General features: G+C 33.6%; 1 protein-coding gene across 13 annotated transcripts in view; it reads left to right on the top strand.

Annotated features, from left to right (window-relative positions):
- Nucleotides 1–13,182, top strand: part of NUMB (NUMB, endocytic adaptor protein) — a 128,026-nt gene that overhangs the window by 89,538 nt on the left and 25,306 nt on the right. For 8 of the 13 annotated variants that reach the window (XR_003044097.1, XM_015599702.2, XM_025042018.1 and 5 more), the window contains 2 exons: nt 4,279–4,353; nt 9,557–9,589. Coding sequence is in view for 12 of the 13 variants with exons in the window: in XM_015599702.2 (XP_015455188.1) it covers nt 4,279–4,353; nt 9,557–9,589 (108 nt within the window). In the remaining variant the exon portion in view is untranslated. The remainder of the gene's footprint in view (nt 1–4,278; nt 4,354–9,556; nt 9,590–13,182) is intronic. The other 5 variants (XM_015599699.2, XM_025042023.1, XM_006925426.3 and 2 more) reach the window with 1 other exon arrangement.

Here is a 13,182-nt window from a genome sequence, read left to right as displayed (position 1 = left end):
ACTTATGTGATTAGATTTAATATAGATGCTTAGGTCAGATGACTTGTTCAAATATAATTGTACTTCAAATTTATACTTAAAGAATGGCCCATTTTAATTTGATTTTACTATTCCTCTTTGATTAAATGCCCCAACCAAGTTTTGGTGTCACGTTCAACACATCTGCATCCTATGTTTGCTATGTAACATGAGCTATGTGTATGTGATAATATGCCTTGTAGTTTCTTACAAATTAATGATTATGTCACTCTTTGTTAATGTTGGGAACTGCTGACTGTACAGTCTCACATAAGAGCTCTGCATTTCTTCTCATGGTTAATATTACCAAAGCAAGGGTAAAATCTACTTTTTAAATTTTTCAAGAAGAGGAAAAATGACTTAATTCATCCAAGAATGAAATTCCACATACTAGTTTTTCTAAAGTACATTTTTGTGAATAAAAGTCGTTACTCAGAGGGAGTTTGGAAAAGACGTACAGACAAAAGAAGTCCCAGTGCCAAATATTTTAGCCGTTAAAGCATAAATCAGCTGCAGTTCTTCAGTGAGATAGTGTCCCAGAGAAGAGAAGAGACTTCTTTATACTAATGTTTATTTCAATGGGCATGTTTTTCTCGTAGTCTAATAAGACACAGGCTGATTTCTATCTTCACATTTCTAAAATAGATTATGCAGCTAAGAGTCAGTCCATATAAGAGATATTTTTGTTCTCTTCCTTCTACCAAATCTACCCCCCCCTTTTTTTTTGGTTGGCATAAATACCCAGTTGACCAGTTGAGTTGATCAAGATGACAGAATAAAATCCCTTGGAAACACATTGAAACTTGTATTCATTTCTTAACATCTAAAGGTAATGCAGAGATTATAAAACCCTATTTTCTCATTTTATTATTAATATAAAGTGGAAACAGGTTAATTGACTCTGAGGTAGTACTAGAATGAGCCTTAAGAACACACAGATATATAAGAGATGAAAAAGTGGGGAGACCCAATTACAGACTCATGTGAATACTATATAGCTTATGCTGATAAATTTGAGAATTTAGATTAACTAAGAATGTTCTAGGAAATACATACATTACTAAAAGTAGCTAAAGTAGAGAAAGAAAAGTTGACTAGGCCCCTAACTATGAAGTAAATAGAGAAAGTTCTCAAAACTCCAAAACTACCTCCCCCAAAAAGATTGAGTGTAGATGGTTTCACCAGCCAATTCTTTCAAAACCTGAAAGAATGACCCTTATGGTATTTAACTATACCAAAGGATGTAAAAAAAAGAAATGCTTTTCAGATTTTTTATAGCGTTAACAAAATCCTGGTACAACCACCTAACAGATAGCACAGAAACAAAAAGAAAATTGTAGACCAACTCTACTTATAAAAATAGATGAAAAAATACCCAGAAAAATAGAACAAATGGGATCTAAAAGGTTAAAGAATAGCCAAAAGATGGAAGCAGCCCAAACGTCCCTCAGTGGAAGAATAGATAAACCGATACATACATACAGTGGAATGGCCGTTGTGAATAATGGTGCTATAAACATGACTGTGCATTTATTTGCATACCTGTTTTCAATTCTTTGGGGTATATACCTATCAGTGGAATTGCTGAATCATATGGTAATTCTGTGTTTAACCTAAAGTAACCCTTATGCCAGAGAGACATTTTGGGGTAACAAATTCTGTTCCCCTACAGCTCCTAGGTTATAAACCTGTACAGCCTGTTACTGTGCTTAATACTGTGGACAGTTGTAATACAATGGTAAGTATTTGTGTAATGCCTTGCATTAGGATGTTATGATGGCTATGATGTCACTTGGCAATAGGAATTTTTCAGCTCTATTATAATCTTATGGGACCACCGTTGTATATGCAGTCCATCTTTGACCAAAAGGTCGTTATGTGGTGCATGATTGTATATCTATCCTGGATTTTGTATTATTCAGATTTGCCATAGAGAAGTAATACTCTTTCGACTCAGAACTATATATAATGCATTGTTCAGTTCACTGTGTTAATGTAAGAATGTCCAAACCTCTAAAGAATCCTTATGAGTTTGAGTTTATTTGTGCCAAAATGACTGCACGCTGGGAAGCAAGATCTCAAATGCTTTGGAGAAAAATGCTTCCCAGAATAACAGTTTGTAGTTTCTTTTATACATTTGGAATTAAGGAGGGAATGTAAGGAAGATTACATGAGAGAAAGCAAGGTAGGAAATCACTGTGATTAGACTGCAGTTTAGTTAAGATTATGTGCTCCCTTGAGGGTGGTTACTTTTTCGAAGGGTCTGACAAAGAGGCATTTCAAAGGTATGTTAACCTAGATGCACAAAAACAAGAGACAGGGCTTGCCTGAGGCAAAGATAGCCTTTTGTTAGGGAAGTTACAGGTCTGAGGCATGACTACTCACCATGACCTGCCCAATTAGGAATTTATGATCCGATCATTCTGTGAGATTATTTTTGGTCAGATTTATTAAAGAGACCCTTTTTTGTCCACAACTGAAATGTGAACATTCTTGCTGTTCTATATAATGTTTATTCAACATTATATGTGTTACAATTCATGAGACATTTAATTTTTCGGCCTTAGTTTATCATCTTTATTTGTCTGTTACCTAAAGTCCAGCAGTTTCCTAAATTGATTTCAATACACTGGTTTTATGCATTTATTCAGCATTAGAAAGATATGAATAAAAATGAAAAATTCAGTATATGAACATTATAAGACTGGGGCAGGCTGCTGGGATTAGAGCATTCATTAGCTGAATGACCTTGGTCAAGTTAGCTTAAACTCTGTATGCCTGCGTTTCCTGGGATTTGATTATTTTGCTCCATCATGCATTCCCATTATTTTACCTCCATTCCAGAGCCAAAGGGTGGAAGATACAGAGAAAGAGGGGAAAAGCACAAGGGGGTGTTGCCCCCACCTTCCTGGGATCACAGTTTTACTAAACAGGAAGGTTTTCCTCCCTCGACATGTGGTTCTCCCAGGTTTCCGTTGCTACCACCATCACCACGCCACAGGGTTTCCTGGGGCTGGGGTTTGAGAGAACAAAGAAAAGAGAAATAAAAAGGAGAGGGATTCCTGTACTCTTTCTGAGGATGAGGAGTTCCCGTACTTGGTCCGTGAGCTGGAGCAACAGTGCTTTTCCCAGAGTTCTCTCTGTGCTACAGCACTCACTTTTTGCCTATCTGGCTGTGTTAAGTTCAGGCTGGAGGGATGGGAGGGGTGGGGGGCAAGGGGAGGTAAACTCCCTGCCAGTTCAGAAATATCCTGAAGTCTGGTATTCTTCCCTGTTTTATCTTCTACTCTTTCCAGAGGCCTCAACTAGATGTTTCATGCATTCCATCCAGGTTTTATGGTTTTATTCAGTGGGTGGGGCAGAGGAAAGTGTGTTTACTCCATCTTACCCAGAACCAGACCCTAAATTTCCTTTTAAAAGAGAGCACTTGTAATATCGCCACCATTCCTGTTGCTTTTTTAATCCAAGACTATTTCCATACTAAGGTGCAATTTGAATCATATTACTACCTTGACAAAGAAAAAAAAAAAGGCTTTATTAGCTGTCCATTGCCTCTAGGATTAAGGACAGACTTGTTTTAATATTCATATTCTCCAACTTCATATACCTCATATTCCAGCCAAAGAGTAATACTTGCTGATATATATAGTTATCCTATTCCACACCTGTAACCTTTATTGAATTCACTCTGCCTAAAATAGTTTCCCAAACTTTCATTCTCTGCCTCTACAAATGCTATGCATCTTTTAAAGCTCTGATACACTGCCTTCTTAAAATCTTAGTTTTATGTCCTGCTTTTATGCGCTTGCTATTAAAGGAGTATGTGATCTGTTTAGTTTTGGAATAACTATTATTTTTATTTATACCTTTCTCAATATACGAGTATGTCTATGTATGTATACAAGATAAATAATATATACATATATATACACACAGACTTTGTATTAGTATTGTTTTTATGATTAGAGATACAGTAACTGTCTAGTACAGGCTGTTATGCCTCAGATCCAACAGATTCAGGTATCATTTAGTGCCTATCACATACTCTTCTCTAATAACTCTGAGACATTTATTATAAATCTCATTGATATGAGGACACTGAAGATTAAGTAAAGTAACATTATCTTAACTTTCTACAATGGCTGTGAGTTTCTTGAGTGCAGGAATTTCAATATTCAGTTTTCTACCATCTCATACCTACCACATAGTAGCTACTCAGTAAATATAACAATAGCCCTAACTTTTTTCTTCTTTCTACAGTACCTTGGCCATGTAGAAGTTGATGAATCAAGAGGAATGCACATCTGTGAAGATGCTGTAAAAAGATTGAAAGCTGTATGTATTTGATGGTTACCAGTATTGATCTACATGCTGTAAATATTTTCTTAAAAGATTTTGCTCACTAAATTTTAGTGACTCACTATCCAGTAAGAACAGTGTTTCTCTTAAGACAAAAATGTGAGCTCACTTAATAAGGGGGACATCTCATGTCGTCATCCAAAGATATAAATTATAAAGACCAAGTTTCTCAGTTTAGACCAGACATTATCCAAAAGGTACTTTTGATTCAGAACCCATATTAAACAAATGGTATGAAATCTTATAGATGAATAATGTTCTAAAACCAATATAAAAATATTAGCGTTAGTGTCTTAACCTTGATAACTGGGTTATAAATTACTGATTTTAAGTCTATAAGAAACAGCTTTCTAGGAAAAAGTAGAAGACGGAGATAGTCCATGTTCATGGCTAGTGAGGTTTACATTTTGGGAGGACTTATTATTATCTTGACTGCTACTCCCTAGTTTCCTTCTCTGTATTCCTCTAACATAAACAGTATATTTCCCCTGCCTTTTGCACAAACTTTAGCATACTTGACATGGAGACTCCTTTTCCAAGATAAATCATGTTTACTTTGCCTGTTATGCCATGGAACACATCCCAGGCACATGCCTGTGTATTTAATAAAAGGAGAGAATGGGTTCAGAGTTCATAAAGGTTTAGATTAAAGTGTTGATTTCATAATTTGGAAAGGTTTGAAGACTGTTTCATAAACTCTGACAGCCCTCTTCACAACCTACCTTCTTTCCAATGTGTGGCCTTTCTCCACTTTGTTCTGAAAGCTTTAAGCGTTACTTCTGCATGCCCTTGCCCCAAATAGCATTAAATACTTGTTGCTTTGGGTTTGCTTGTTTGGTGGGCTGCTTCAATTTTGGCTACTGATGAGTGCTTTTTTTTTTTTCTCAATTTGCTTAATAACCAAAAGTTTTCTGCTGCTTGGTACATTTTTTTATGACCTCTTTTCTATAAGTCCTCATTATAAAAGATAAAATTAAGGAAGCGACCAACTCAGGTGGATTATATTTTGGAACAAACGCCTGAATCTGTTGGAGAAGGGAAAGGAGAAAAATAATTGATTATACTATACAAAGAACTAAAAAAAAAAAAAAAAAAAAGCTAATATAGATGCATGTACACATACATATACACACATACCATGTACCTTAAATTTGGGCATTTAAATTCTTAAATGATTGAAGCCCTTCCTAGTCTGTCTGTTTACTCCAATTAATATTAAAGGGACTTAATCCATGTGTTATGGTACATGAAACTATAATTTATAGACTTGCTATGTCTAGCTGAATATATACCCCAGTTAAATACAGCTTCAGATAATGTAATTTCCCAAGAAACATAAATTTAATCTCCTCTTTAACAAAATAATTTTAAGTTCACTAGAAGAATAAGTTTAACTAAGAACATTTAAAAAAATAATGCAATGATTTGCCCCATAGTCATTAAAGAATATTTTTAACATCATAATACTAATGACTGAAAACAATAGACAAATCCGAACACAGTAGATATTAAATAGTTATTAAAATCTTATAACTTATATAACTTAGTTAGAAGGTCACGGTGGAATGAGCCTTTAGAAAGTCTTTTACTTCAGAGTATGGCTTTGTGTTCACTAAATGAGGAAAAACGAGGCTGGTTTAAGTTTGCCCAGAAGTATTATTTAGTTGTTTGGTATTGGTATTATTTAGTTGTTTAATGAGCAGTTAATCCTCTTTACTGTCTAGTTTTTTTAACCTGCTTTTAATTAGAAACATCTCTTTATTATATAGGTAGTATATATTCATTGTATAAAATACAAGTTAAAAAAAACAGTACATAAAATCTCTTGCAATCCCGGAGACAGCCACTATTCACCATCTAGTTTTAAAACTAATTTTTTAGTTGAATGAATGTTTTTGTTTTATTTTTTTTAACAAAGAAGATTATAAACTATAAGCATGATTATTCGAGGTATAAGATTATTTAGATAATAAAATTTAATGAGTTTTTCTTTTCACTAGAAATAGGAACCAAATTGCCATTTAATAAACTATTAACTATGCCTAGACAGTGTCTGGCACAAAATAGCCACTCAAAAAATATTTCTGGAATGAATATACAGAAGATAATTCAGTCAGTCTTCAATATGTGGTCACATTGAATCTCATAATAATATTTATATTTAATGTTTTAAAATTTATGAAACCCTTTTGCTTATCTCTAAAATATCTTTATTTTCCTAGGCATTTTATAACTAAAATGAATTTTTATATATATGTCGATTGCTTTTCTGGACATACTTAAACTTTTGAACTTTGAGGGGAAATTGACCACTTCTGAACTTTTCATTCAAGAAGTTTGTTTTTAAAAATGTTTCAGATTAACCCTATCCAGAAGACTTAGAGCAAATGTTGTTTATAATTTTACATAGGAAAACACGTATTTAAAAAAATAAGTTTGAATTTTTAGGTAACTGAGGTCAGTTTCCTGTTTATTATACTCAGTGAAACTTCCCTCTAGTATAAAGAATACCCATCCTAATGCTGGACTGAGAAGCTTGCAGAAAGTTGGAAGTCTTTGAAATGTTCTTCTCGGGTCACTGTTGTCCACAAAAATTCATGACTTTTGTGTTCTTTTCATATTTTTACTATGCCTAAATTTCTAGTTGCCTCCCCCCTTACCAAACATTCATCTAACAAACATTTATAATCTATAACAAATATCTATAATAAATGTATGTAACCTAAAACAAACATGTATAATGTGTAACAAACATCTATAATTAGATGTGCTAGATGCTTATATTGTGCCAAAAGCTATGTCTCTGGAGGTGTTTTTTATTTGTTTATTTTTATAGATCATAAAGCAAATGTAAAAGTGTATAGACCTACAGATTAAAGAAAAAATAACATGTCTATGGAACTAGCTTGAATGCCAGAGTTTTAAAAATTGAAGAATTATATAGCTCAGATATACCAGTTAAGTAGCAAAACAAACATCTTAAACTTATCACTTGAATGATCTTTGAATTAAAAATCTAACATTCTGTTGCTTTTTAAATTTGTGGGAATTGAGAAAGGAGGGTAATTTGCAAGTGTAGTTTTCTTCTCCATGAAGTAGTCCCTTACAATTTAGGACTATTTTAGCTTCAATTAGAAGTTAGTTGCAAACTTAATATTCTCAAATGAAAAGATATTATAACTCAATAAGAGAGTACTTTAAACATATGCTTCTCAGAGCATAAATATGTTTAAATTAATTTTTACTTTGTATATATAAAGTGAGTTACAGCTATTTTTAACTTTGTGACATAATTTCACAGATTAGCCATTTAGGAACTTAGACTATATAGGATATTGCCTGTGGACAATCTGTTGTCCATTTTTAGTGCCTTTATGTTATAGTCCGTTGCTGGGTGAGGAGTAATGTCATCTATCAGTCTGTTCTGTAATAAGTGTATCGAGCCTTTGGTTATCTTTCTTGACACTGATCCAAAATGCTCTTCCTTTTAAAAGGTCTTTTCTTCCCATTGTCTCTATAAATGTGTCTCTCTTTGTTTTAGACTAGTTTCATTATACTACCAATTCCTAATATGTTGATTTTTTTATTCACTATTTGATATATTTTTTTCTAATATATGTTCTTGTTTTAGCAGGTAAAAGAACCATAACTTAATTTAAAAAAAAAAAACAACCAATATTATTCTCTAATAACTATCTTTTTTATGCATTTTGCATGTCAACTTTTTTCATTAACATCTGATATCTTTTATAAAAAGAAGACAGACTCCATGTTTAACAAGAGCTTTTCTGGGAGCTAAATTAAATATTAACGGATCTCTTTTCCTCATCTCCCTGTCCCTCCAGAATGGGGAATCTTTTCACTTTGGCTGCATCCTTAAAAGCTGATGGTTGCTCACAGTCTAACAAAACTAGGGTTACCAAACTTGGCAGCAGAAATAAAGTTAGTCTTATTGTGTTAACTACTCCCAATTACTTTATTTTTTCCAGCTTAAGTTTACAACATTTCATGGAAATATTTGATGCTAGTTGTCATTTTCAAAACTGAGGGAGCAAATAAACTATTCAGTGTTTAAACGACTTTATAAATTGTCTGAGTGTCAAATTTCAGTACAGTAGTCTTTTTCTAGACATTTATCCATCATTAAAAATTGATTATAAAAAGTAAAGGCTTAAAGTATAGTTCAACCAAAGCTCGGAAATGTAAAGTTAAGGTAGCTTGGGTAAGTTAGAACCCATCTACTTTGTATAAGTTCTTCAGATTTTGAATGGTGGCCAGCTTTCAAAGTTTGTATATGCTTAAAAATTGGTGCTGGGACCATAGATAGCTATGTCTCTCTCATCTACATAGTTTCAGAACCGTATACTTATAACTGTTTATGCAAGTTTCTTTATTTTAAAACAGCATTTAAAAAGAAACCAAAACCCATTTCTTAAATTTCAGTTGTGGTTCACAAATGTGGTCTGGATCTCAGATATGTTTGTTTTCTCAGCTCCAGTGAAATCATTAGCCTTGTGTTCTTTATAGATGATTTATTCTGTGTTTGGAATAGAACATATTATTTCTCCATGATTGTCATGGAATTGATCAGCACACACATAAAATCAGTCCTAATGCGTTAGTAAGGAAATTGTGAACTCAATAAGAGAAGGTCTGACAAGGACCTTTGCTGCACACTCATAATTTAATTTTTATGTATTTCTTTTTTATGTGATTATGTGGTCATTTGAATATGAACCAGTTTTTTAAATTAATGACTTCCACATAGTTGACCGCTTTTCAATTGAAAAATGTTATGTGGCACTAATCTATTTACTACTCACTATGATGAAATTTAAAACGCAGATCTCACCAAAACAGTATGCCCTGATCTTTTTCTCTGCTACCAAATTTGGATAATCTCTGTTTTAAAAATAAATAGAGAATACTAAACTAACTCATTGCTCTGCATGGGTACAGGTTCTGATTTCTTCTCATTCTTTCCATGGATTCTTAGGCCATACAGTATGTTTCCTTGCATTTTCGTGTCACTCCTGATATGGATAACTCTTTAAAATTCTCACTCCCTCCCCTTCCACTTTGCCCTTTACCCAACTTCTGTCTGTGCTTTTTGGTGTGAAACCCTGGGACATTTAGCCCATACAGTAATAGCACTCGACTTGTCCCCCTGTTCCTCCAGGAAAGGAAGTTCTTCAAAGGCTTCTTTGGAAAAGTAAGTTTGATGCCACATTTGTGCTTGCTTAATAAGGAGTTACACCCCTAGTATAGCACTGACATATTTTTTAAGTACAGCTTTGGTATCTTTATAATACAGGAATCGATTCGACTATATATGGAAATTAATGAATTAGAAAGTTGCTATCTGTGATATTACCTGTGTCTGTTGATACTAAATCTGATGATTCCTAGGGAAGTCCAATAAATAGCAAATGAATAGGTTAAAAAAGAATTGTCTCTTCAAGACTAGGTGTTAATTTGACCTTGCAAAACCGTTCTTATTAGCGTATAAGCTGAATTTTTAAGTGAGTTTTTACTTAGTGTTCAATATTGACAGAGAAATGGGAAGAAATAGTAAGTTCAAGTGGAAATTAAATGTACCGCAAATTTGACATTCAATACTATTACTTTTTTTCAATCTAAGTTAAATTTCAGGTGAAGTAAGTAAAAATATATAAACTTATCTTTAGGGATTCTGTAATTTTTAACCTGGGCTACTAATCTAAGGAAAACCATCTTTGTTTATCAAATATCTAGTTTATCAAATATCTGTCATATGTGGAATGTTGTTTATGTAGATGCTTTTCAAGTAATGATTGTTTAATGTTCAGATTTCCCTAGAATTAATAATATATATACAAATAGGTAAATACATTTCTAACATTTTTGTGTCCAAGTTTATCATTGTTTAGTTTTAAGTGTTACAAAATAATACAGACTAAGACAGTATAAGAAAAAACTACTATCATTGGATAACTCAGTGTAAATTACTAAAAGTTTATGTGAATATAAAAATTCCATCACAATTGTTTTTTTACTGGGTGGTTTTGTTACTTTGAAAATTCGTTTTATTTTTATTTATTTACTTTAATTCTCCCTCTACCCCCACTTCCACCCCTGACCTACGGTTGTTGCAGTCTCCCCTTAAGAACTGGATCTCTGAAGGCGGGGCGTCTCCTCCCACACACTTGCAGTACACACCTGGGGCCTGGCGCACCCAGGGGACCTGGCATGCCTGGGGTATGGACCGTGGCTCCACTGGGGCGCGAACCCAGGACCTTCTGCATGTAAAGTAGATGTGCTAACCACTACTCTGTGGAACCACCTCAGAAATTTGTTTTAAAGAACAAATCATTTTCATTTCCTTCTTAAGTAAATATTTTAGTAATAATCCACTCTTACACGTTCTTGTTTAAGTCACTTTTATAGTAATGTAAACAAATCAAAGGATTTTAGGTTCGGAATAGTTTAGTTACTACTGTCAATCTGAAAAAAAAAATCATATAATTTACCCACACATGTCACAATAACAACTTTTAATAGCTATTTTGAGTCTGAATCAAATTAACAGGTCCATAGTATGTGGGATCCATATCTGGAAAGAATTAATCCTATAGACAGTTGCATCATTATTAATTGTCACTTATTTGTTAAGGAAATTTTTTGTATCTTTTCCAAATAGAATCTCTCAAAGCAATTTCACAGCACCACAATTATCAGACAATTTTAATCATTTTCAAAGTGATCAGTTTTTAATATGTCTTTTATAGTTAAACAGCCTTGTTTATGAAGGCTAGGTTATAGAAAATATTGATTTGGTGTATAGAAAAAAACATGTTAAAAGTATATATTTTTAAAAGATTATAACATGGTGTTAGGGAACAAAGATAGCTTTCACTTCAGAATCAATCCTAGAGTGGCAGTACTCATCACTGTATATAATGGGGTCCTGGTGCACCTACAGTGTAGCTGAACTGGGTCACACAGTGCTTCTTAGCTGTTTCCACTGCTTTTTGCTTACATGATAAATTTATATGGCATGGCATGAGAAAGAAAATTATGAAGCATTTCACTTCATCTTTACAATAACCCTGAAATTATTATTCCCCCTGTTTTATGAAGAAACTAAAATAACCCTCCTGAATTCACAGATCTAATAAGTGTTGGAAGCTAGGATTTGAATCCAGATAAATCTGATTCTTGAGCCCACAGTCTTAATCACTATGCTATACAATTACTTTGTTTTTATATTATTTATAAGCGAAGTTGAAAAGATTTAACCTTAAAAGATGCTACTAAATTAAAGAGCTTCCTGTAAAGTCACTTTTACTTTCTTCTTTAAAGGTAGTAATTTAACTTTAGATTTTTGTCTCCAGTTAATTTTTTTATTAGAGTTTTAAAGAGTTTTTCATTGGTTCAAACTAACATTTTATTTTTCTAGAGATATTTAAATACTAGTGAGTTTGACTCCTGTAGGATTTAAGCAATCCTCTAATGGCATCCATGAACAAATGTGACTATCAGAATTTTTTCATATGTTATCACAGGAAGAATTCTTTTTATGTCAGGACAATTTTATTCTACTATACAATTTTCAAAATTACAGTAAGTCATTCACAGAGTTTGGAAAGCTGAGGCGGAAGAAAGCATTACTCATAATATCATCAGAAATGTGCTTTTAAATGAAAAACTTTAGTTTGGAGCCTTTTAAATCTCTCAAGTTGTCATTATTCAACTCAACTTCCGCACTAATCTACAAGAAATAGGCTGGTGAAAGAGACTTGGTTTACTGAGTTTGCTAAGTCAGTTGTGGTTTGATGAAAGCTGAACATGAACAAGGAGTTTTTTATCCCTTACAGTTCCTCAGAAATTTTGATACTTTCTTAGCTTCACGTCATGTGTGATTTAATGGTCCAGGATAAAGAGAACAACAGTTATCAAAAAGTGTCTCTGTCAAACATATTTGCATAAAAGTAGATAGATGTGAGAATTATTAGCCCTGAATCTGAATTGACGTCATGGCCAGAGGACTGCTTCCTCTTTTCCCTAAGTTGCATCCCAGACCTGACTGCCCCACATCCCTTTTCCTGCATCACCGGCTGATGGGAGTAGTGCCTCCAGAAGCTTTAGGAGTGGAGAATAGATAAACCTGGGTCTGTTACAGGACTGTATGGTAAACCCATTGTAAGCTTACACACATTTCAGAAGGAAAAAAACTGAGAACCTGAAGTAACTTTTTCCAGACTAGCTGCATTAAATTGCTCATTGTTTTAGGAAAGCCAAGAATGTACTCAACTTTTTAGGAAGTGTTAATATGCAACTTCGTTAGTGTATTTGGCCACACTAGGCCAATACTTTATTACCAAGTAATTACAGGGCATTTAACATTTGAAAAGGATTTTATAATTTTAATATATTTGAGGAACTCTATGAGTTAAGTAATCTATATTCCCGTTTTTATGAAGAACTGACTGGACAGAAATGTCAAACGTTCTTAGGCCACCCTTTTAGGTCTCTTTGTAAAGTCATTATATTGGAAAAACTCAGCCTCCTATGAGTCTTTCTCCTGTGTGTCTCATTTACTATTCACACAAACACTTCACTTCTGGTCACCAATTGTGTGATTTTTTTCCTTTACTCCGCAATTCTCTGCAACACCAGCTGGGTGTCCTACAATTTAACTAAATTCTGACACTGTCTCCCTGGAGATAGTGTCAGATTCCACAGTTTCAGGGCTCAGTCCCATGAGACTACCTCTTACTTCAGATGCCAATCACAAGTAGTAGGTCCCCAGGTTATACACAACTT

The sequence above is a fragment of the Pteropus alecto genome, unplaced genomic scaffold (genome assembly GCF_000325575.1).
Source record: "Pteropus alecto unplaced genomic scaffold, ASM32557v1 scaffold8, whole genome shotgun sequence".
Classification (NCBI taxonomy): Eukaryota; Metazoa; Chordata; class Mammalia; order Chiroptera; family Pteropodidae; genus Pteropus; species Pteropus alecto.
Note: the sequence above shows the minus strand (reverse complement) of the source record. Positions and strands in the feature narration are given on the sequence as shown.